The 23,529-nt window shown below is 44.1% G+C and overlaps 3 protein-coding genes across 4 annotated transcripts; 1 reads left to right on the top strand and 2 right to left on the bottom strand.

Annotated features, from left to right (window-relative positions):
• Window positions 1-256: 256 nt before the first annotated feature.
• akr1a1a (aldo-keto reductase family 1, member A1a (aldehyde reductase)) lies at window positions 257-4,995 on the top strand. The gene is given in 11 exon segments (XM_035379366.1): window positions 257-556; window positions 1,741-1,855; window positions 2,058-2,177; window positions 2,777-2,927; window positions 3,000-3,196; window positions 3,293-3,349; window positions 3,351-3,371; window positions 3,373-3,494; window positions 4,089-4,161; window positions 4,576-4,662; window positions 4,777-4,995. Coding segments are annotated over 10 exon segments (978 nt in total). The 5' UTR covers window positions 257-556; window positions 1,741-1,771; the 3' UTR covers window positions 4,843-4,995.
• A 1,001-nt stretch (window positions 4,996-5,996) lies between these two features.
• On the bottom strand, window positions 5,997-14,655 carry vcp (valosin containing protein). The gene is given in 20 exon segments (XM_035379365.1): window positions 5,997-6,531; window positions 6,533-6,578; window positions 6,871-7,025; window positions 7,552-7,707; window positions 7,822-8,130; window positions 8,274-8,486; window positions 8,594-8,716; window positions 8,929-9,093; window positions 9,345-9,410; window positions 9,412-9,432; window positions 9,434-9,459; window positions 9,834-9,969; window positions 10,106-10,239; window positions 10,332-10,434; window positions 10,580-10,711; window positions 10,798-10,928; window positions 11,107-11,249; window positions 11,736-11,908; window positions 12,398-12,509; window positions 14,498-14,655. Coding segments are annotated over 20 exon segments (2,421 nt in total). The 5' UTR covers window positions 14,515-14,655; the 3' UTR covers window positions 5,997-6,471.
• Window positions 14,656-15,803: 1,148 nt separating this feature from the next.
• Window positions 15,804-23,464, bottom strand: fancg (FA complementation group G). Of its 2 annotated transcripts, none has more exons than XM_035436385.1 (14): window positions 23,028-23,464; window positions 22,745-22,829; window positions 22,508-22,633; window positions 21,967-22,151; window positions 20,275-20,419; window positions 19,800-19,930; window positions 19,316-19,462; window positions 18,759-18,919; window positions 18,441-18,507; window positions 17,790-18,136; window positions 17,393-17,433; window positions 17,078-17,245; window positions 16,617-16,749; window positions 15,804-16,226 (listed from the first exon to the last, which is right to left on the bottom strand). In XM_035436385.1, exons 1-14 carry the CDS (start codon window positions 23,118-23,120, stop codon window positions 16,103-16,105), a joined length of 1,953 nt encoding a protein of 650 aa, XP_035292276.1. In that variant the 5' UTR covers window positions 23,121-23,464; the 3' UTR covers window positions 15,804-16,102. The 2 variants fall into 2 exon arrangements, with proteins under 2 accessions (XP_035292276.1, XP_035292277.1); XM_035436386.1 differs by having other exon boundaries at window positions 23,043-23,446.
• Window positions 23,465-23,529: the final 65 nt, after the last annotated feature.

Here is a 23,529-nt window from a genome sequence, read left to right as displayed (position 1 = left end):
TTCTGCTTGTCCAACACAACCCAAACTGACCTGGTTGTTACCTTGCATATTTGCTCAGTAGGCAAATTACTCTTACCAGGTAATGGAAGGGACGGGGTGGTATTACAAGTGATATTGTCATAATCCCATCATTTGTATTTTTCCAGAAGTTTGCGCATTGGTATTTTCCCTCCAATGTAATCACAGTTTCTATGTCTGCCTAACCTTATATTTAAGGTTAAGCAAACATCCCCTCTGTGGCCCTTCCGTAGTTCCAGGTTTCAGGAAATGGTGGCTCACGTGAGGGAGAGTCACACTGTAGTCTTGAGTTCACGTTTTTGGGGTGCAGGTACACTGCCTTTAAGAGCGGCTGTCAGCAGGGTTGATTTCAAAGGTAGACAGAGGACCCTGTGACTCCCCTATAGTGCAGTTCTCTGTTCACTGGTGTTACAGTTCAGTTTTGGACTTTTTCTGTTCTTTTGGGTAATAGATAAGCCAAGACTTTGACCTCTGCCTGTTCAAAATTACTCTTGTAGGACCGATCAGTGTTGACTGCGTGCTAAAAGCAATTGTAACGGTAAGAAAATCAGCTTTTCTCCTTCTTTATTATATAGTTTAAGACTGGATTTATAATATAAAAACAAGCTTTAATGGCACATCATTTTAAAAAGCAGATCCTTGTATTCATATGCCTGTTCAATTTTTACCTCTGCTAATTATGTTATTTGTGTCTACCCCTACAATTCAAAGACATTTATATAACATTACTGATTTTTACTGGTCACCGAAGCAGTATCATTAATTTAATGAGAAGAATGGAGCTTTTTCATACCAGTAATCAGTGGGAAAATTGGCATGGATAAAATATTGCATTGTTTGATTGCTATTGTTATTGTGTGTGTTGCATCTGTCATAATCATTATCATTACCACAATTCTAATATTTTGTGGCCTTCCTCATTCAGGAGAACTTAAAAAGCATTACAATAGAATACTTTTTTTTCATGAGTACAAGTGAATGGGCTGTTTTCTGGGGAAGCTCCTGTAAAATAGTGGAAGCGGCAAGCTAAGCCATTTCCTCCTGAGCTTTGCTGAATATCCAGCCTCGGCGTTGAAAGGCTTGACTAATACAATCTCATTGCACTGGAGTTTAGGGGAGTTCAGATGAAGTTCAGCTTGCAGCTATCCAATCCTTTATTTGAAAACAGTGCAAAAAAAAAGGCAGCTGCCATTTTCAAATGTGTTAATGTGGCTCCAAAGGTGACCACAGGGAGTCAGACCCATCTTATTGCAGGTTTGAAATTATACCCAGTTAATGAATTCTTATTGCCACTGGGAGACATGCTGTGGATGAATGAATTACCAATATAATATGTGAACTGTAACACGGGTTCGTGTCAGTATGTGTCCAGTAGTTACTTTCCTACATGGAGCATGTGGTGTGCTGACTAACTGGATTGCACACAGATGCTTCCTGTGATTTTGCCCTTTTTGTGCTGAGAGAGTGATTACAATGTACTCTGCTGATTGTGGATTGAGTAGATTTTCCCAAGGCATTGAGTACATTTGAGCGCATTAGTTTAATATTACTCCTTCAAATTCTGCTGCAACGTGTTTTGTTAGTGTCAGCAGCTGCAGGTGCACAATGTCTAAGACAAAACGTGTAAGCAGTGCAGACGAAAGAGCTTTCCAGTTAGATTGAACATATCCATGTACATCACTGCTCAGTGTGCTAATTCTTTGGCTGTCTTCTCCCTCTTAGTGAAAGCTAGTGGACTGCTATCTGTGGAACTATGAGCTGCCCTTGTGTCACCCTCTCCACGGGGCAGAAGATGCCCCTGGTGGGACTGGGGACCTGGAAAAGTGCCCCAGGACAGGTCAGAGGTCAATCCCAGCCGCAGGAAACAGTCATCTTACCACCAGACACCTCATGAAATGTGATTGAAGTGAATCATATTGTCTGCACAACAGTAGATAGCTATAAAGTAGAGAATGAGCAGGGGCAGAGGTGTTTTGGTATATATCAATGCTAATGATGGGCTGGAGGTGCTTCACAGGCTGTGGTGTCTGATCTCGCAGGTGATGCAGGCGGTGCTGAGCGCTCTGGACTGTGGTTACAGGCACATTGACTGCGCGGCCGCGTATGGCAACGAGCAGGAAGTGGGCGAGGCCTTGAGAGAGAGGGTGGGGCTTGGCAAGGTGGGTCGGCTTTCACTTACAACAGCACTCACAATCAGCCGATCTTTACTTCAAAATGATCACAGATTACAAATCTCCCCATCTTTATTAAAAAAAAAAAAAAAAAAGCATTCAATAATATGATTACATGAGGCATCGCCTTCATTTTATGGAGTTACCATTACAATATTTTGTTTGTGAAACACAAGAAATAGCAGCTCTGTTTGCAATCCAAACACTTGACAAGCACAAATGGCTTGATTGAAGCCAGAGTTTCAAGTTTAAAACCAAATTGATGAACTGAATTAAGTGGTAAATGCAATCACAATGTGTGGTGCTACCAGATTTCTGCAGTTTAGAGTGATTCTTTTACAGAAACTGATTTTTTAGTATGTGAATTGAATTCTGTTTTTTGGTAGAAATTGATTTACTCACCACAGTGTTGTACTGATGTGTATAAGAAAATGGATTACTTAATCATTATTAGGACATAATTTTGGGCAAAATGTCAACATTTTGAAGGTAAAACAAGCAACCATGCCCAAATTCCATGGTGAAAATACATACCAGTCAGGTGTCAGTTAGACCACCTCTGCTGTGCCTTTTCCCCTCAAACTCAGGCTCTCCAAAGAGAGGACGTGTTCGTGACGTCCAAGCTGTGGAACCCCAGCACCCACCCCGACGATGTGGAGCCGGCCTGCCGGAAGAGCCTCACCGACCTGGGCCTGGACTATCTGGACCTGTACCTCATGCACTGGCCATGGCCTTCCAGTGAGTACACCGCGTCACGTGACCAGAAACCGCGTTCGGAGCGGAACGCGTCACCCTAGTGTGTGCTTTCAGGAGGGGGGGCCGAGGTGATGCCGAGGAACGCCGACGGCTCCATCCGCTACGCGGACACCCACTACCGGGACACCTGGAAGGCCATGGAGGCGCTGGTGGACCTGGGGCTGGCGAGGGCCATAGGGCTGTCCAACTTCAACGCCAGGCAGGTCGACGATGTCCTCAGCATTGCCGAACACAAGCCGGCAGTGAACCAGGTATAGCCATGGAGGAATAGCACGTTTAGGTTATGTCAGTGCCGTTAACGGGCTGTCAGTGCTGAGAGATGACCTGGAGCTCGGGTTCCCCTGCAGGTGGAGTGCCACCCGTACCTGATCCAGGCCCGGCTGCTGGCCCACTGCGGGGACCGGGGGTGTGGTGGTGACGGCCTACCAGCCCTCTGGGCTCTCCCGACCGCCCCTGGGCCACGCCCGGGGAGCCCCCGCTGCTGGACGACCCGCGCGTGCTGGACCTCGCCCGCCGCTACGGGAAGACTCCCGCCCAGGTCATCATCAGGTCCGTGAGGCGACGGCGTAGGGTGACCTCATCTACGAGCGCGGCGAATTCGCTGCATGTAGCTGCCACTGTAATGTGCTGTAAGGTCTCATTTACACACATTCCTTGTGATCTGATACGTTCAGCCGCAAGTGAGGACAATGATGTCATTCAGGGGTTTTAAGCCCAAGTATGGCCACTGTGTGTGCAGGTTTCTTTTTTTTCTCTTATTTTCTATCAGCAGATATTTTTAGGCCTCCAGGACTGGAGACTGACTCTCATGATGTAACTTACCACACTGTTCTTTTAAGCACTTTGTCAAACACCCTGTACAATGGGTGCTGCACAAGTATCAACATTATTATTCCAAATAAAATTTAAAGAACGATACCTCTAAATCTAAAGCCAAGTTGGTGCACTCTGTGGACTTTATATCAGAACACCTGCCCGTTCATTGTAGAACATAACTACAAACTCTCTCTCCTAAAACCAGCCATTACAACAGCAAACAGAATTAATTTGCATTACCAAAAAAAAAAAGACAGCAAATCAGTGTTTAACTTCAACGTCAGTTGTCATTCATTACATTTCCTGTGTAAATTGCTTTTTGAACAGGTGGCAGGTGCAAAGAGGAGTTGTCTGCATCCCTAAAAGCATTACTCCTTCTAGAATCCAGCAGAACATTCAGGTATGGTTCACATATGCTCCACTGGAGGGCGCCGGTGTGTCTGCTGCACGAAACGACTGGACCCACGTGCCTTTTCTGATCTTAGTCAATACCTTTCTTGACCATTCAACTGAATATTAATTATAATTTAAAACTAACCAAATATGTACCACTTCATTATGTAATTGGAATGCAAAAGGTTTAATGCACTTTAGGTAATACATAAAATGCTGTCCTGCCAAGCTAAAAAAAATAATTTTACACGTTGTGATGTGGTGTTCATAGTGAAATATCTCAAGGAAGCGGACTGGCTCTTCAACATCAGGATAAACATATTACATCACTTGATGAAATGGACCAAAAATACATTTTCGTGGTGTGAAAATAGTGAAATGGAAAATGCTAAACAGTATTTGTTTTGCCATTGCCAAACAGGTATTTGACTTCAAGTTGTCAGATGAAGATATGAAGCAGATTGAATCCTTTAACAGAGACGAGAGGCTAATAATACCCACTATAGAAGTGAGTATGTCTGCCTGTTACACAGTTCCCTTATGCTTAATGCCAAGAGGAGGATTTTCTTTTGGGTTCAAATGCATGATACTGATTGCCACCTGCTGTTTGTTCTCCCAACAGAGAGATGGACAGAAAGTGTGGAGAGATGCAGTCCACCCTCATTTCCCCTTTCATGACCCCTACTGACAAAGCTCAACCTCTCCAACAACCAGTTACATTACTTCTCATGGACAAGATCACTGTAAAACTGCAACATGTAAAGGGTAGTAGGATTGCTTGTCAGACTTGAGTGAAGAACTGATATTATACCCCGTTAAATAAAGTTTGCTTCTTACAATATTTGGTTTCTTTCCCACACATAGCAGACCAGAGTAAAGGCAAACATCACAGGGTCTGTTGCAGTGCTTTGCTGGTGTTCAAAACTCAGAACTGAATTACAACTGGAACAGCTAATCTACAGGATAGCAGTTCCAGTCAAAATATGATCTAGAGGTTTAGACTCCAGCAAAACACACTGCAGTTTGACCATGAATAAACAGGTGTTTTGTTAATGCATTTCAGAAGCAGACATTTGCTTTCACCCCAGCAAAAAAAAAAACATTAAAAATTAAAATACATTAGTGATTTCTCTCACGGATTAAATCAAGGAATGCATTAACGGCCCATTTCCTGTAAAACAGGAAACAGACTGGTACAATGAGCATTCTCCGCTGCATTCACTACATTTCCCATCTCACATTTGTGTCTGTTCTTATTATCAAAGGGATTGAGAGAAAACCGTACGCGGGCACGACTTCACCAAGCAACCGTTTATTAGGCCAGCATCCATTTTTAGATTCTACTCTTCCGGTTACGCAGAATACGATTAAAATCAATTTAGCTATGATTGAAATGACGCTTTGCTTCAGAAGCTGGCAATTATGCCTAGAAAATCAAATAAACCAGAGAACTACTGTGACGTTCAGTTCAGTTTTTATCTAGATGCGATTGCCCACCCAACACTGCAGCTAACTACATATATAAACCAAAGTGCAATTTCTTTACTGTAACTGAACATTTAAATTATGCTGTGTTGCACAAATACAAGGCAACATAGAAACATTCTTGTATGCAGCAACTAGTGTCAAAACAGGTCTACAGGTAAAGAAGAAAATAAAGAGCTTTTTAAGAAAGAATTTATTTTATTTTGCTGTGTATAATAATGAACATTTGTGCCAAGTTGTTCCCAGGGGTGACTGGAGAACTGATTCTACTTTTGTTACAAAGTAACAAACTACACACACCAGGAAGGGCACACTTATCACAGAGTAAAAAATCATCTCTGACAGAAACTCACCGGCTAGTTTCGTTTCGTGAGATTTTATTTTTAACAACATTTTCAAACTTTGTAATACATTATATGCTACGTTCATAAAAAAAATGAAGTCATTAGCAATTTCAATTTTTTTTTTTTCTTCGTAAAGGCTAGCACTGTACCCGTTGCTAAAGCTGCTCACAAAGGCTGTGAATTACAACGTTTGAGAGGGAAGCCACTCTACTTGTGCATATATTCACTGAAATCCCCCACCCCCCACCCCCGCTGGTTATGACCAGTATGTTCTGGAATAATCACCTTCTCGCAAACCACAGCAAAGACAAGCAGCTACATGCTTCTCCAACATTCGTGGGGAGAGAAAAGAAAAAAAGGGGGCATTTTGAAAAATAAACACATTAAGAAGCGTAAGAGAGTCCTGGAAATGTGAAATATGGTTGGTGTTTTGTACATTGTGGCCTGGTTGGATGGATTGTTTTGGTCCACCACCCCTGGTTCGGTTTCTAACCGTAGAGGTCGTCGTCGTTGTCCTCGTTGAAGAAGTTGCCCCCGTTGCCCCCAGGTCGAGCCCTGGCTTGGTCCGCTGCCACCCTGGCTACTGGATGGGAATCTGCAACGGACCAGACGGGGCGTTCAACATTCAGTTCCATGCAGAATCGAGGACCCGTCATTCACTTCACATATTCTCCACACATTTGAGAACTTGCACTTGAGAAATGGGGAAACCAAAAAGTTCAAGAGGAGAGAGCATATGGATGAAGTCTCTCGAAAGGCTGACTTCCTGCGATGCTAAAATGCACTACTGTGATGCAAATTATAACACAACTTAATCAAAGCAGCACTGTTTAAAATGCAAATCCACAGCTAGCACGAGTGGCTAACACTAGCCATGTTCCCCTTACCTGAAGCTGCCGAAGCCTCGGCTCTGTTGCAGGGTCTGTGCGAACATCTCGTATTTGCGGATGTCGTTGTCGCTGACCGAGCGGCGAGCGAAGCGCATGGCCTCTTCAAAGTGGTCCTTGCGGATCTCGGGAACGGGGTCGTCCTCTTCAACCTCCTGCACACAAGCGGCGGCCAGCGTTAATACCTTTCCAGGCTGATTTATTTATACAGTGCATTTAATCACCTCAAAACACTTCACGGTGATTTAACAACCACTAATGTGCAGCAGCCGCAGGGATGACTGTGGCAACAGCGATCCACACGTCGGCTAATGCGGAGGAGGGAAATTGCTGAGCCACTTATACTGCGGGACATTAGGCACCAGGATGAGAGCTAGGTTGAGCATTTTGCCAGGAACCCCCTACTCTTTGTGAACCTCCTGCAGGACAGTGTCCCCATCACTTCCCCGGGCACTGGGGTAATTTGGCACACAGGGATGGCCACCACATCTGCCCCTCCCCAGCCAACCAACACAACTTCCAGCAGCAAGTTAAAATTTTCCAACAAACTGAGTACAAGGTGTTATGGCTGCTGGCATGATATATTGTGACATTACCTTACAGCTGCTCATTCTTCATTTGTCATATAGCACTTCCAAAATGATTTATGTAAAAAAACAAAAAAAAAAAAAACAGTCTCACCATGGCTGAGGGGTTGGTCTGTCTCTCGCGTTCCCTCCTGATCTCGTTCTCAATGGACTCTCTGATGGCCAGTTTACAAGCTCTCTGGCAGATCTCCGTCAAGTCGGCTCCAGAGAAGCCGTTAGTCATCTTAGCCAGGAAATCCAAGTCCACGTCCTATGGCAGGATGGAGGCCAAGGGAAGGGTTATTCACTCAGCAGAAACATTCTGGCCTTGACTCAGAGGAAGTAACGAGCAGCAGTAACCATGCAGCCCGGCACTGTGCCTGACCTTGGAGATGGGGGACTTCCGGAGGTTGGCTTTCAGGATGGACATGCGGGACTTCTCGTCGGGCAGGGGGATGTAGATGAGCTGGTCGAGCCTGCCGGGTCGCAGGATGGCGGGGTCGATGATGTCCGGCCGGTTGGTGGCGCCGATGATGAAGACGTTCTTCTTGCTGGACATGCCGTCCATCTCCGTCAGGATCTGGTTGATGACCCTGTCGGCGGCTCCGCCTCCGTCGCCGACGTTGCCGCCGCGGGCCTTGGCGATGGAGTCCAGCTCGTCGAAGAACAGGACGCAGGGGGCGGCCTGGCGTGCCTGGGGAAGGACAGCATAGCACACGGATGACTTAGCTCCCAAAAGGCCCCATTCGCTTCAAATTGCACAACGGTTAAAATATCACTCCCAACTCTGATCTGAGCAATGACAAGATTTCTCTTGGTTGGCGGTTCACGTCTTACCTTGTCAAAGATCTCCCGGACGTTGGCCTCGGACTCTCCGAACCACATGGTGAGCAGCTCTGGGCCCTTGATGGAGATGAAGTTAGCCTGGCACTCGTTGGCGATGGCCTTTGCCAGCAGAGTTTTACCGCAACCGGGTGGCCCGTAGAACAGCACCCCCTTGGAAGGGGTCATGCCAAACTTCAGGAATTTGTCTGGGTGCTCCACTGGGTACTGAAAAAGAGCAAGTAAACGGTTCAGTTCCAGTAACATAACTTCACGCCTCCTCTCTGTGGAAGTCCCTGGTTTACATGCTGAATGACTACAGTCTACATGCGTACCTGTACAAGTTCCTGCAGTTCTCTCTTGACATCCTCCAGTCCACCGATATCCTCCCAGGTGATGTTAGGCACTTCTACCACAGTCTCCCTCAGGGCTGAAGGGTTGCTCTGACTCAGGGCCCACTAGCAGACACAACCCCAAACAGTACAGGGTCACAGGCTGGCAAAGGGAATCTACACCTCTGCTACTCCACAACCCACAGCATGTCAATTCACAAACCGACGACCACAATTTAGATCAATATCCTCCATTTTAAGTCATGTTCAGTCTGCCAATAACACAGGCACAAAATCTTGAACAAAAACTTGGCAATTAACATATACGTCGTCCTCACCCTGAAGTCGTCCATGGTGACGGCCAGGGAGTTCATGACCTCGGCGTCGATGGTCTCGTCCTCCAGGTCGATGAGGTCCATCTTCTTCCGGATGGCCTGTAGGGCGGCTTCTGAGCACAGGGCGGCCAAGTCGGCTCCCACGTGGCCGTGAGTCTCGTTGGCCACCTGGAACAGCGGGAATCCGCAAACCGTCAGCAGCTGTTTGCTCAGCGGGAGCCATCTCCCCCCACCCTCCCACCCTTATATTCAAGCAGTTCCAAAACCCCAAAAATACACAAGCGTGTGCAGGGAAAAATACAAAACCAACACAGAATCTATCTGCAAATGGAAGATTCAGGCTCTAATGTGACTGAGATTAGATTTGACAGTCACATCAGCACTTTGCAGAACACTTCTAAAGACATGGGGGAACAGACCTGTTCCAGATCAACATCGTCAGCCAGTTTCATGTTCTTGGTGTGAATCTGGAGGATTTCAAGTCGAACCTGTCGCGTCAGGGATGCCCAATGTCCACCTCCCTATCAAAGCGACCTTGAAACAAATAAATTAAACCGTTAAAAGCCTTTGCAAATATGCCTATACATATACTTCATAGTTGAACTACCTGAAACTGATCAGCTTAGAAGTGTCAAGTATTGTGATAATCAGTAAACCTGAACAAAGCATAGAAATTGTCTGAATTCTGAACACACAAACATACAACTGAGCCCAAATCTGATGCACTTCAGCAATAATCAAACAAAATAATTCTGCAGTTCCTCAGTGACTCGCATGGAGGAAACTGATTACAGTACTATACTGAAGAGCATAAATATTTTATGGCCATAGTTACCAAAATGCGTCCTCCACAGTATTCAGAAACTTAAAAAAATAATGATAAATTTTATAGTGGCGACGGAACCAACCGAATCGCCTGAGTGCTGGGTCGATGCTGTTGGGTCTGTTTGTGGCTGCCATGACGATGACGTGTGCCCTCTGTTTCAGCCCGTCCATCAGGGTGAGCAGCTGAGACACGATGCGCCTCTCCACCTCTCCGTGAGTCTGAGGGGAACATCACAGCTGTGAGGCTACGGCACTCACTACAAGCTCCAGTCAAAGGCCCGATTAACCCAACTGACACCTTAAACCAGAGTACAAACTGAGTAAGGTCCATAATGTTCCAGAACTTTCTGCTCACCTTCTCTCTTTTTGGTGCAATTGCGTCGAGCTCGTCGATGAAGATGATGGCAGGGGCGTTCTTCTCGGCTTCTTCGAAGGCTTTCCTCAGGTTGCTCTCGGACTCTCCAGCGAGCTTGCTCATGATCTCCGGGCCTGGTGACGTCCGCGGTTCACAAACGTTAGAAACGGTAACGCTTCCTGAAAGTTTTACCAACAGACGTACCGGAGTCAAGCGAGGCGCTCACCGTTGATGAGGAAGAAGAAAGCTCCAGTTTCATTGGCTACAGCACGCGCGATAAGGGTCTTTCCAGTTCCAGGGGGTCCGTACAGGAGAATGCCACGTGGAGGCTACGTGCAACACAAAAAGCACTGATTAGACTTCATTCTCTCAAAGTATTAATTTTCTTTTCAGGTTTTCTCTGATGCATAAGGTTGAGCGTCTGAGCGTTTTAAACGGTAAATGATCTTAGCCCTCAGGCCACGCTCGACTTGCCTTCACGCCGATGGCTTTGAAGAGGGCCGGGTGCCTGAGGGGGAGCTCCACCATCTCCTTGATCTGGGCCAGCTGCTTGCGAACGCCTCCAATGTCATCGTAGCCCACCTCGTTCAGAGACTCTTCCTCGTCCTTGGCAGAAAAAAAGAGCACGTTTACGCGCCCGGCTTCCCTACCCTACAGGCTGGTTTGCTAACACTGTGCAACGAGTAACCCACCTCTCGCTTGATGGGCTCGCCCTCGCAGTGGATGACTGTGTCCGGGGCCACTATGCAGTACGGGCTGGGGTCTGTCTCCACCACTTTGAACTCCACGGCCCGCATCCCTCCTCTGACCAGGAAAATATCTCCTACAAAAAGGGCAGCGATGAACCTCGTTGAGACAACCAATGAGCGTAAGCGCTCAAGACAGACAAGCCCGGACTATATGGCTAAAATCTTGCAAACGCTCAACAGAAACTGCCCAGTTACTGAGCTCTAAGCAAGAGTGCATTTAGTCCACGGGTATGACCTTCGACTGATATTTACCTTTCCTGATTGGCCTATAGGCTTCCAGGAAGTATGGCTTGAGATACACCTCGAACAGGTTTCCAGTGATCCCCTCCACTGTGTCATCAATGGGCAGCACATGAATGCGCTTTCCGTACTTCACGTCTGGGCAGGGCTGGATACTGCAACGGGACAAAAAAATGGTCTTACCTTCCCATTATAACTACCAGTTTTAATAAATATGCCCTGTTGACTCATATACACTACTATGCTGTGGAAATCCCCCAGGCAAAAAGTTTGGTCATCTAGGTTATTACAATAGTTACAAGCCCTCCTAAAACAAAACAAATATAATATTGAATGTGAACTTTATAACCATCTATAAGGACAATGTTGGCAGTAAAATACACCTTGAGGACTGAACCTATGTGAATGCTGACTACATTACATTACAAGCACTTAGCAGACTTTTTACAGAACCTTTTTACATTGCATCCGTTTATACAGCTGGACATATACTGAAGCAATGCAGGTTAAGAACCTTGCTCAAGGGTACAACTGTCCTACCTGGGAATTGAACCTGTGACCTTTAGGTTACAAGACCAGTTCCTTACCCATTACACTACACTGCCACCACTACTAGACTAACGGCAACAGTAGCTCCTCACCTGACCACGTCTCCCAGGCGCACGCGCAGGTTGTTGCGGACGACCCTGTTCATGCGCACTTTCTCATCGGAGCAGGTGTCGTCGGAGAGCACGATGCACACAGTCTCCCTCCTCTTCTTCCCCTTCAGAAGGACTGTATCGCCCCTGAAGAGCTGCAGCTCGTCCATCTTGGCCTACAGGGGGGTAAACATCATAACACAGTCCAAGAGGGAGAACGATCTACTGAGTACAGCTTCATTTAGAATGGCTGCATCACTGTGTCCAGTTTGGTCTCTTTCAAACGTCACACTGCCAAGTTATTCTCTGCCTGAAAGAATTTTGATAGGAACACCCTTGCCCATGATGTAGCCCATACATGCACACCACACAGCCTTATGTCCTCTGGAACTCTGCAGGGGTCATCTGGAAATTCTTGGCCACTAGAAACAGGTCACAGCCCGGGTTGAAAATGGGCATAGCTCAATACATTCCAGCTGTGGGAATGCGAACAATGATCTCATAGTGCTGAATGTACTGGCATTTGAAAGACCGTTGTAAATATTTTTTTATTTGAACAGAACATCAGAGGCTGCTACTCAACACCTGACATTTAATGGAGAGAATTTCCCCATTAAACTGATCGCATATACTAAGAGGTCAAGAGGGCAAAGGTAAAAGCGTACCTGTGAAAGGGAGACCACACTGTTATCCTCATTGATCGATTCATCCACAATCAATCGGTTTGGTCTATTCTTTTGCTTTAAAATTGCAGTTGATAGATCATCATTTTTGGATCTGTTTAGGGAAAAATAGATCAAGTGTTATGCAAATATACATCTATATTTTATCACTGAGTACTACCAAATAAACAACTTCATGATTTTTTTTCTTTGTCCTTTCTTTCCATGATATGGATAGTGACCTTTAACACAACAGACTTGTGCTAGAATATTAATGTACATACATGCAACTACTGAAATTCAAATATTCAGACAGACACATGATTTTGAGGAGTAATTTAGTCAACTGACTTGTTCATGACTCAGACCACCTAGGGCTGACTTGTGTTAAGCTAAATATAGTACACCCATCATTCCTTACAGTGGTCGAGCTTTCTCAAGATCAATGTTGGACAAATGTTTTAAATGTTTCACCCCGAAGCGGATGCTTGGGAGAAAATACATATCAGGTGCTTGCGTGTAATTTCAGTGTACCCAAACCCTATCAGTTATGGAAACCAAGCTGTCCAACGTTGCAAAGAATGGTTTCGTTTTCACAACCAGGTCGTGCAAGTTAAATATTTCTCCTTAAGTTAGACCGGTGACTTGAAAGTCAGCACGGCAATTACTCATCAAACAATGAGGATGTGATGACAGCAAAGCTAGGCAGCAAAGCTAAACCGTGTGTAGCTAAGTTACAGGCTTTGAAGCCCGGCATGTTAGCCATCTAGGTAACGAACCTACATTACCTAGCTACCTACAGCATGTGAAAAATGTAACTAATCATAAATGGTTAGCTAACCGAAGCTGAATATTACCAACGTTAGCTTATTCGGAGCACAAATGGCTAGCATGTTGCTCGTGAACATCGTATTCATGACACGAGAGTTCAGGCCCGGATGACACAGCAATAAAAGATACGAAAGTGCGACAAAACACAATTACGCCAATGTTACACTGGGTTACTAAATTGTTCCCAATAAGACGATACTTGTAAAATTCAATGTATCAGTCTAGCACTAACAAAAACACACTTTGAATTTTAATATGGTTTGCTAGCTAATTGCTAGCAAGCTTACGTCAGTCAGCTCATATTGCTACGGTAGCTAGCCTAAATAGCTAATGCTACGTAGCCAATCATCTAAACAAAAACCAAAACTAGTTAGCTAACAGCAGCAAACTAACATGCTGAGGAATGTGTCTTAACGAAACCTTCCTAAATAAACACAGTAGAGTGGTATCTAGCACTTGTGTTAAACAGGACTGTTTGTTAGTTAGCAAACGGTGATATTGTTAACTCGCGTATTGATGTCACAAATGTCTCAATTAGCTAACGTTGGCTAGCGAGGTAGAATTTCCAATGGCACAGAGCTAGACTGCTAACTCTCCCACTTAAATAATGCTAGTCTAGCGTTTACGATTAGCCCGCTATATATTTTTTCCAACAGCACTTCGCCTAATTATCCACCTTTGTGGTCAGTGGTACATTAACGCCAATTGTTTCTTGACGTCAATAAACTATGTCTAGCAACTACGTTAACATGAAGTGTCAGTCGTTTTGTCGGTTTACACTTGTCTTTACACTGTGCCGGTAGGCCAACAGCCTAGCTAGACAGCTAGCACCTAAATTGTAACTTTAGTCTGTGGATAGACTAGCGAACTGGATTTATTCTATAATCACTAATTTCATGCGCTAGGACAAAAGGTTTGCTAAAAACGAATTCAACAATTATTAGCTAGCGGTTTGCTGAACAGTTACCTAGCGCTGCAACGTTAGACTGCCAACCAGCATTCTATCTAGCTAACGTTATTCACCGGCCGAAGTCACATTTTTAACAATTAACGATAAATAGCAGGCCAGATAACTAGGTATACAAGGTATTATTACTTTCAGATACCGTGTCCTAAATTTGATTCGGGCGATAACGTTTGAATACACGTTTTCTGTTTGTTGAGGTAAAATATCCTCATCGACGATGATTCATTAAAAATGCAATTTCACGAAACTAAAAAAATAAATGCGATTTCGACCAGGTTATAATATATTTGGCTGGTACTACTTACTCTCCTCCCGAAGCCATGTTGCTCCTCCTGAACTATTTGATAAATAATACTTATGCCTAGTGAATATTGCTTTGTTAATTGTCTTCAACCTCCCGTCAGTTCTTTTCTTCATAAACTGAATTCAAGGCCGCTGTGCTCGTTAGCATCAAAGCTGCGGAGAAACAGTTTGAGCAGACGGGACGAAGTACCAATCATAAAAATGTTATTGTTGCTTTCTGCCTAGAAACGGCTATGTAATTGGCCAATTCTCTGGAAACGCTGTAAAACATTTACCAATCGCATATTCAACCAAGGCTGCGGAAACCTTTTCTACCAAGCAACACACATCTCATTGGTTAAATTATTTTACGTTTTTTATTTTGGTATGACCTTAGCGGACGCCCTAAAGCGACATGGCTCCACCTAATTGGTCCAGTAACTTATCATATTTACATGCTAGGTAAGTATTGGAAAATATTGATTATCCGATTTTGACCAGTTTGAAGCTTGGATAGCTATGTGGATCTGCGTATTTGTATAGTAATATAATGATAAAGTAGTAATATAAAATAACGAAACCTGTAATTATTCAGGTATATCTATTACCGTTATAATATCCCACCCAATTATGGACTTACTCTCCTCCCCCTAGGAAAAAAAAAAACACCTTCATATGATTTCCTTACTCCCCCCCTTCCAGAGCAATCGGGAGCGTTCTATTTATGTTCAAGCACTTTCTGTCCCTTTGAAAACAAGTGGCTTGGTCACAACAAGCAGTTAAGTAATGGATCAGTTACCCAAGTCCAGAAAAGTACAGTGTAAGTATAGTGTTTCTCAATTTCCATGCATACTCAATTCCATACTCTTTCAGATTTAAAATAGCTTTTGTGGAATGGAGGTATACAAATACCAGTTTTCTAACTGGATGCTTTGAATAGCACTACTCCAATAAAATAAATGTCTTTTCCAAACAAGTATTCCATTTTTTTCAGGTGGAATGGATATTCTCTTTAAAATTAAAAATTTAACATGCAAATGATTGGGTTACACAAGTAGGAAGTCACCTCAGACAATATCATTTTGGGTGAACTGCATTCCAGCCACTATGGTCAAAAATATATCATGTAGGATAACTTATAGTCACCATAAAAATAAAAAAAATTGTGTGTACCGCTTAACAATGTTTCTACTCAGTACTGTGGTTGGAGAGTTTATGTTCTGTTTTTAGTTCTTGACTGTCCTAATTTCACATTCTGAGTTTAAAATTTCCTCTAAAAATGTGCACATTAATGATAGTACTGCAGGTCAGAAAGTAAAGAGGAAGTGATAAAATGATAGAAATACATTTTTATTAATTACAGCTTACACAATTCTTATGGTAAATAGCCACTAAGTGCAAACTGTCCAGTCACAGTCATTATACTTTTCATGGCTTCTCATAATAGTGCAACGATGCGTCATTTTGGACAGCACAGATTTTATATAGCTTTTCACGGCACTCCTCAGATGTAAAAGTGTCCAGGAGAGCTGAGTGGCAGTGGCAGAAGACTTAAGGTTTAAAAGCCAATATGTAGTTCCCAGAAGCAATCCCACATGGGATAAGATTCCCCAAAATGCCACTGGTAATCAAATATCTTCGCATGTTGGAACTCCTCTACTGTGAATAAGGTCTTCCATCTTCTTCTTCAGGCCCTCAGGCTCAAAAGATATCCCATCTTGAAGGTTGTAGTGTAGATACAGTGGCAGACCTCTACAACAAGATACATTTTATAGAAACAATTTTCATTCACAATACATCATATTAACACCAACAAAGCGCATTACCTTCAGTCGACACTTGCCTTGGGTCAAACAAGTACAACATGAAATGTGACTGCAAATGACTAAATATTGCATGACCACAAAATATACTTCAGCAAGCATGGTCTGCCCTGTCACAACAGTTGCCTCAAAAGGATGGTTAAGAAAATGCAGTTTTTCTCAGGTATAATTTTTCCACTCATAACTACTATAGTAGTATCCTGTATTCAATAACATCTGTAACAGGTTGAACTGCATTGAATTGCGAGCTCAACCTAGTGAGGAAATCTGTCAACCCTGATAAGGGTAGAGTTCCACTCTGCATGATATTGCCTCTCACCCTGGTGTGTTCTCCAGTGGCGCGGGTCTCTGGGCGGAGCTTCGACTCCTGCTTCTCCAGTGGGACAGTGCTTCCTCCTTCCGCTCCAGCTGCCACAGAGCCTCCACCAGCCACAGATCTGCATGCTCGCTCCCTAAGAGTAACATGGACGAGACCAGATGAGCCTCTTATGACATCACTATGTGCTCCACCCTTGAGAATAACATGAAGGAGACAGGATGAGCCTATGACATCACCAAGTCTACTGCGTATGCATTTGATAAGGCAACAAGGCTAATTTTTATCAAGGAGATAAAATGCATCAGAAATGCACACATTTCAATATTTTTTTAGAATTGCTTTACTAAAAACGTATTAAGAAGTTCAAGTTGACAGTTAAAAAACAAAATGTAAAAATCCACCAATTTTAAAGATACAACCCCTAACACCTGAATGTGCTAAACTCTGAAGGTACTCAGTACCTGGAGAAGCTTGTAGACTCAGCTGGAAGTCCTGAAGGGCCTCCTTCTGCTTTCTAGCGTGCATGAAGCAGACCCCTCTGCCAGCCAGTGCCAGGCCCTTCAGCCTCTGCAGGGTCTGCAGCTTAATGCCAGCTGCCTGCCCGTCTCCTGGATCCATGAACTGGCCATCTGTGATACACAGGTGTGCCTCACCATTTATGCCATTTATCTAATGCACTCACAATGTATAAATGTGGGTGTGAGCGACGCATACAGAACAGATCAATCAAGCACTGCTCTCAAGTAAGTGCCCTGCCCTCTTCCAGAAATGCTTACCTTTATTTTTAACAAGCACCTTTAGGAGCACATTTATTGATCTGAAATGAAAGAAAGTTTCACTGAAGCAGGAGAACAATGAGAGACTACTGCTGCTTGCCTGTCAAATGAAATTCTATGCTCGAAATTCACTTTTACATTGAAAGGAACAAAGGCAACCCAAACTATTACAGTGTAAACACTACAAAGCATGCATTCAAAAGCTTGTTTGCTATGCCTTCATACATAAGGCTATCTATAAATGACAGTAAAACCAGGCCAAAAGAGAAAACAAGATTGGTGTAGACTCAAACAGATTTTTCATTCTTTCTGGAAAAGACTAGGAGACAAAACTACGCGATAAGGCATGACCCAGAAACACGACACCAGAATTTCAAGTAACGGTGAGCCTTTTTACCTGGTGAAATTTGTTAAAGCCTCTGCATTGTCCTTAATGTGGCCATAGGTCAGGCCCTGAAGGAGGTAGGCCGCTCCAGCCCACAGCACAAAGTTCAGCCTCTCCTCCACGTTCTCAGTCTTCCTCCCAGTGAGAGGAGCTGGCTGCATCATAGATTCAGGCTCCTGGTGTCCTTCAATGGGCAGTTCCAGCGCTAGCCTCTCAGGAACAAGGTCTACCGTCTTACTGATTACTTCTTCACAGATTGCAACACAGTCCCAGTATCTCTTGGCCTTCAACATGGTGAACGCTGCCTCAAGGTAGATTTCAGGAACTCTGGGAAGACTTGGACTGCCACTCGTATTTACCTGAGTTGTATTGATCAAAATGTGACATTCTTGTGTGGCCAACGGTTATTATTCAAGTTCGATTGACAGAAAGCTTGTAGCCTGATGTACAACAGCTCCGACTAGCATTACATGAATGGAATTCATTTGTTTGTGCTGGTCTAACCACAGAGCTCTTTCATTAGTGATACATCTACAAGATGACATTTATGTAGTGACTGAAGAACAGGGCAGCTATTATTTGCTTCACGTGTGCTTCTCAAATACATTTAGATGATTTTATCAATAAATTGTGACAAAAATAAAATGAATACTCACAACCTACCAACAGCTTTCCGTCTGCTTGTAAGGAAGTAAGCAAGTCAAGGAAGTGCTCTACAGCTTCTGGTATTCTACAGGAAATAAATGATGTATTACGGGATCAGAGCGCTTTCTCTATTTGAAAAATCCAACCCAGAAAATGTAACAAACTGAAACTAAAGGAGAATAGGCTGAGTAGATGTTAGGATACAGATCTTTGTAGAGTGACCTCTTTAGATCTTTGTAGAGTTACCTCTAGATCTTTGTAGTCACCTCTTTAGATCTTTGTAGAGTTACCTCTTCAGATCTTTGTAGTCACCTCTTTAGATCTTTCTAGAGTTACCTGTGGCTCTGCAGGCACCTGTGCGCCAGGGCGTGCTGGATGCCAGGTGGGGAGGGAGTGGCGAGGAAGCAGGCGAGGGTGGGGCTGCGGAGCAGTGATTCGGCAGACAGCAGTGGTGCCTGGTCCCTGGCAGAGTCTCCACAGCCAGACAGGGTCACGGCCTGATCAGGGTCAGGCCAAACAGTCACACTCCACTACTGCCAAAGGTTTCATTTCCCCTGGCTAAGCGTCTACCACAGGTAGCCGCACTTCTTAAAAGCATTTCCTGTGTAATTCTGATTCATTCAGCATAGTGCTTTTGAGGGAAGTGTTCATTGATTTTCTAATGTGGTTTAATTGAGAGCAGCAGACACAGCAAGTGCCTAAGGGAGGGCAGATGAACGGGGGGAGCTGGGGGGGGGGGGGGGGGGGGGGGGGGGGGGGGGGGGGGGGGGGGGGGGGGGGGGGGGGGGGGGGGGGGGGGGGGGGGGGGGGGGGGGGGGGGGGGGGGGGGGGGGGGGGGGGGGGGGGGGGGGGGGGGTGGGGGGGTTGGGGGGGATGTGGATTGGGTCACTCACCGCATGGAGCAGATGGAGGGCCTCCATTTCGGCCTGGACGTTCCCCAGCCGCCCGTACAGCAGCGAGCTCTGATACAGCGCGCTCCGACAGCCGAAGTCCACCTCCAGCGCCTTCCTGAAGCACTGCATGGCACTCTGGGGCTGGGCCTGAGAAGAGGAAGCACTGCATGAACCAATCAGCACAACCCTGAGGCTACTCATTACAACCCTGAGGCTTATTACTCCAGCACCAACAGAAACAACACAAAGGTCTCAATCAGCATGGTCACCATAAAAATATGGTTGTAACTCAGCATTCTGTTTCCATGAGAAATTACGAGAAGCTAAACGTCAGTACTACTTACATATGTAAATAGTACTGACTCATTAAAGAAATCCTAGCATGCACGCATTTGCATGCACTTGGCAGACTCTCATTCAAAGTGACAGAGAAAAGTTCATACAGCCAAGCTAAATTAACAGTATCCTCTAACAGGATCCTCACCAGCTTAGCTAAACAGATGCCAGCCAATGTGTGGAGCTGTGCCAGAAGTGTCCTGGGAGCAGGCTGAGAGAGGGCTTCCTGAAAAGTCAGAAGGGCCTCAGAGTCCTTCCCCTCCTCCATCTCTCCAATACCTGCAAGGGAAGGACAGTTGAGAATGGGCGTGCGCGACGGGCATCGATTACAAGGTCCTAGCAAGAGCCAACCTGTTCCAGCTGTCATGAAACCAAAAAGGACTACATCTAACAAATGATCTAAAACCTATCTATGTTGCAGTCGATGTCTTTCATCTGCAAAATACTTTATCTTCATGCAAGATACTATTGTTTATTTTCTAATATACTGTACACTCATAGAAATAATTTTTTTTTAAATGGTTATTTGTTGTACCGTTTCAAGTGTAATTTTATTTACAGATGGCAAAGTCAGAGGTTTCCTCTGGCTTGTCCATATGGACAGCGTTATATAAAGCTCTTACCCTTTGTTGTGACCGTGCATATGTGTACAAGCTCCTTTAACTCCCCAGGTGCCATGGCAACCAAGAGGGAGGGATTCCCTTCAATGGAAAACCTGAGGTCTCCAATTACTGCAAGCAGATCTCCTGGGGCTGCAGCTATCTCTTTCTGAAAGGAAAAAGATAAAAACTAAGCCCTGTTGCAAAAAAAGGAGACCCAAAAGAATACTCTTTTACAAATAAAATGTCCTTCCCTCTCAAAAATGAACCCTACATGGCACCTGACTAGATCTCCCAGCACATTAATATGCTCTTCAGAATCAGAATCAGAATCAGAATCAGAATCAGAATCAGAATCGGGTTTATTGCCAAGTAGGTTTACACATACAAGGAATTTGTTTTGGTCAGGTGGTGCGTAACAGTGAACATAAAATAAGATAAATAGAGTAAGATAAGATAAATAGAGTACATATTCTTTGTACATATTGTGATATTTCTAAGGAAACAAAGCCCCTGTCGATGAAAACTTTGGTTATGACCTTCTTGTTTATGGTGCAGAGAATATAGTACATAGTTCTAATATACTGTACACATATGATAGCAATTTCACTACTGGAAGTTTCTTTTTTTTTTTTTAAAGCCATGACTCTGAAGAGAATTAGCCTGTGACAGAGAGCACAATCGAGGACAGTCATTAGTATTGCTGTCACAAGGACACAGGGCATTTCCCCAAGAGAACTCCCACTTAGCATTGCTGAGAAGCTGCTTATAAGATTATACAGCTGATGAAGGCTTCTGCACAGTGGGTAACAGTAACTGTAACTGTTAACTGTGGGTAAGAGTAACTGTAACTGTCGTGGGTAACAGTAACTGACACCTACAGCTGAAATGCATGAAAACTCTGGCCCACCCAGCACAAAAACAAAAGCAGCTAGCAGACTACAACAGCTAGCAGAAAATAGGAGCTGCTATTTGGATCGGACTCGTAATTACTTACACCACCAATTAAAACATTGTTTTTATTTCCACTATTCCAGGTGTAAACCACCCATGTCTTGACATACCTAGCAAGCTATAATTCCGATACTGATCTATTCAGATTTGGTCTATAGACAAAGACAAAGGCCCCATTGTTTTCTGACCTAATTTCCTGTGAATTATTGCATCACAATGGCTAGTGAAGTCCAAGCACTCCAATGTGTTTACTAACTAAAATGTACAAAGCGTTTAATGCAGTTCTGATATCAAAATTGTTTTCGTAGTTACTGATATCTGCAATGGCCTAGTCTAACATCTGCAATATGACATTCCAATCCAAGAAAGTACATAACTGTGGTTTAAGTTGAGGTAGCTCAACCAGTCAACCCTTTAACCAAAAGAGACAATTATCCCATGGTCGGAAAACCCAGGTCCTGTGGACACTGGACAGGGGATCATCAGGCTCATATCTCAAATGCTGATATCGCTACCCAACTCATACAGTACAAACCGAAATAATAGTTTCTTTTGCTTTTCTGTCATTCATCAAACCAGATGCACAATCATACTAGTAATGTATCCTTAAGACAGTTTTAATCATTAGCAATCACTTATTAAATGGTGACTTGACCACACAATGCAAATAGATGACAATTCAGTGCAAATACCCAGCATCCAGCAGACTGGATCAGCTGAAACAAAGTTAACACTGAAAGCTGATGTTCCACACACACACACCTGAGGGCCAGACAGAAGTATCTGAAGTTCCTCTAGCTGGTCAGTACAGAGCCACAGGGCCCACTGCACACAGAGGAGCTGGTGAAGACAGGACAGGAGGTCTGTGCCAGCAAAGCTTTGCAGCGCGGTTTGCCACAGAAGTATCAGTTCAGAGCCGGGGGGCTGACAGCCGTTGGCTTCAAGTGCTTCAGGAAAGAAGGAAGCAAGACACATTACACAGAACCGTGGTAAATATGGTGAGGTCATTTCCTGTCCAATTTATGACGTCAATGAACCAATTATGAGATCAGGTAGAACAAAAACCTTGTTAACTCCAAAAACTGGATTTACCCCACCCTGGTCCACACTGTTCTGGCATAACTATAAGTATAAGTACAGTATTTCTGATAACCTGTCCAACTACATTCCAAACTGTAACCCTATCAATGTCGTAATATGACAGTGTCATCTGACTTAACTGGAACATAACTTGTAACTGTGCAAAACAGCATTAACTAATACAGTTCTGTACTTCCGGAAGTAACGCTAGTAGTTCACTTACCTCTAACAAGGCCCTGCGTAAGAAGCACTCGCGTTTCGGTGAACTCCGACAGGCTGAGTGCGAAGAGTAATGTGTTGTAACGGATAGTCAGCTCAAGTCGGACGCTAGCAGGGACACATGGGACACCTGTTGTACAGAAAATGTAACTAACGTTAGCTAACACTGCTAGCTAGATAAGGCCAAATGTTAGTGTTCTTTTGCAGAATTGTTTTATGTGAGAGACACGACGATGATTACCTTGTATTTTCTGAAGTAACTTGTGGATTTCTGAGTAGTAACGTTTACGTGCGTCGTGTTGTGTTTCCTGGCCTCTTTCATTACGCTAAAACAGAAGGTTAACGATTATCTACCATTTAAATTAGTTCGCTAACTTGAAAGCTAGTTGTCCGTATCATAGTATTCTAGTTTTAGCTAACTACCTTTAGCTACTGTAACGTATGCTTTCTTAACATCGTTTAGTTGTGTACATTCAGTTTTGACAAATTCAGCTAGGTAGCTAGCTTACTAGTTAACGACTCACTAGTAAACAGTATACCTTCCACTTCTTGATAATATCGTTGTTCTCCTCAGTCCAAATGTCCAAGCAATTACTGCTGCGAATTCCCCGATCCATGGTGTAAATATACCATAGCTAACTAACTGTAGCTAGCTGGGATTTACCAGGGAAGGACAGTTGGCGTTACTTGTTCAGTCAGTGCAACTAAGATTATTCAGCAAGTGTGAGCTGAAGTTGCAACAAAATCCTGATGGCATCCCCAAATTACATAAAACTTGCTATCTAGCCTCACATGTAACGTGAATTTTCTCCAGTGCTAATATCTATCTGTATACTTAATAGCTGAACCCCAAACCACTTCGAATCATAAACACCCGCCTTCTCTGTGTCCTTTGAACCGTTCTCCTCATTGGCTTCAGGAACTCCGACCTTTCTTTCCGCCAATCAGAAACGTTTATGCACACTGTGTCAGTGTAATATGCTGTATTTTTACGTCCCTCGTGAAAACTGCAGATGAGGGCTGAGT

This window comes from Anguilla anguilla, chromosome 10 (genome assembly GCF_013347855.1).
Source record: "Anguilla anguilla isolate fAngAng1 chromosome 10, fAngAng1.pri, whole genome shotgun sequence".
In the NCBI taxonomy this organism is placed as follows: Eukaryota; Metazoa; Chordata; class Actinopteri; order Anguilliformes; family Anguillidae; genus Anguilla; species Anguilla anguilla.
This window is presented reverse-complemented; position numbering and strand designations above follow the sequence as displayed.

Coding starts and splice junctions, on each gene's coding strand:
- fancg (XM_035436385.1), bottom strand. CDS start 23,120: ATGGATCGGGGAATTCGCAGCAGTAATTGCTTGGACATTTGGACTGAG. Junction 22,634..22,744: donor GTTACTTCAGAAAATACAAG/GTAATCATCGTC, acceptor TCTGTACAACAG/GTGTCCCATGTGTCCCTGCT. Junction 17,434..17,789: donor GCTTTAACAAATTTCACCAG/GTAAAAAGGCTC, acceptor CTTTCATTTCAG/ATCAATAAATGTGCTCCTAA.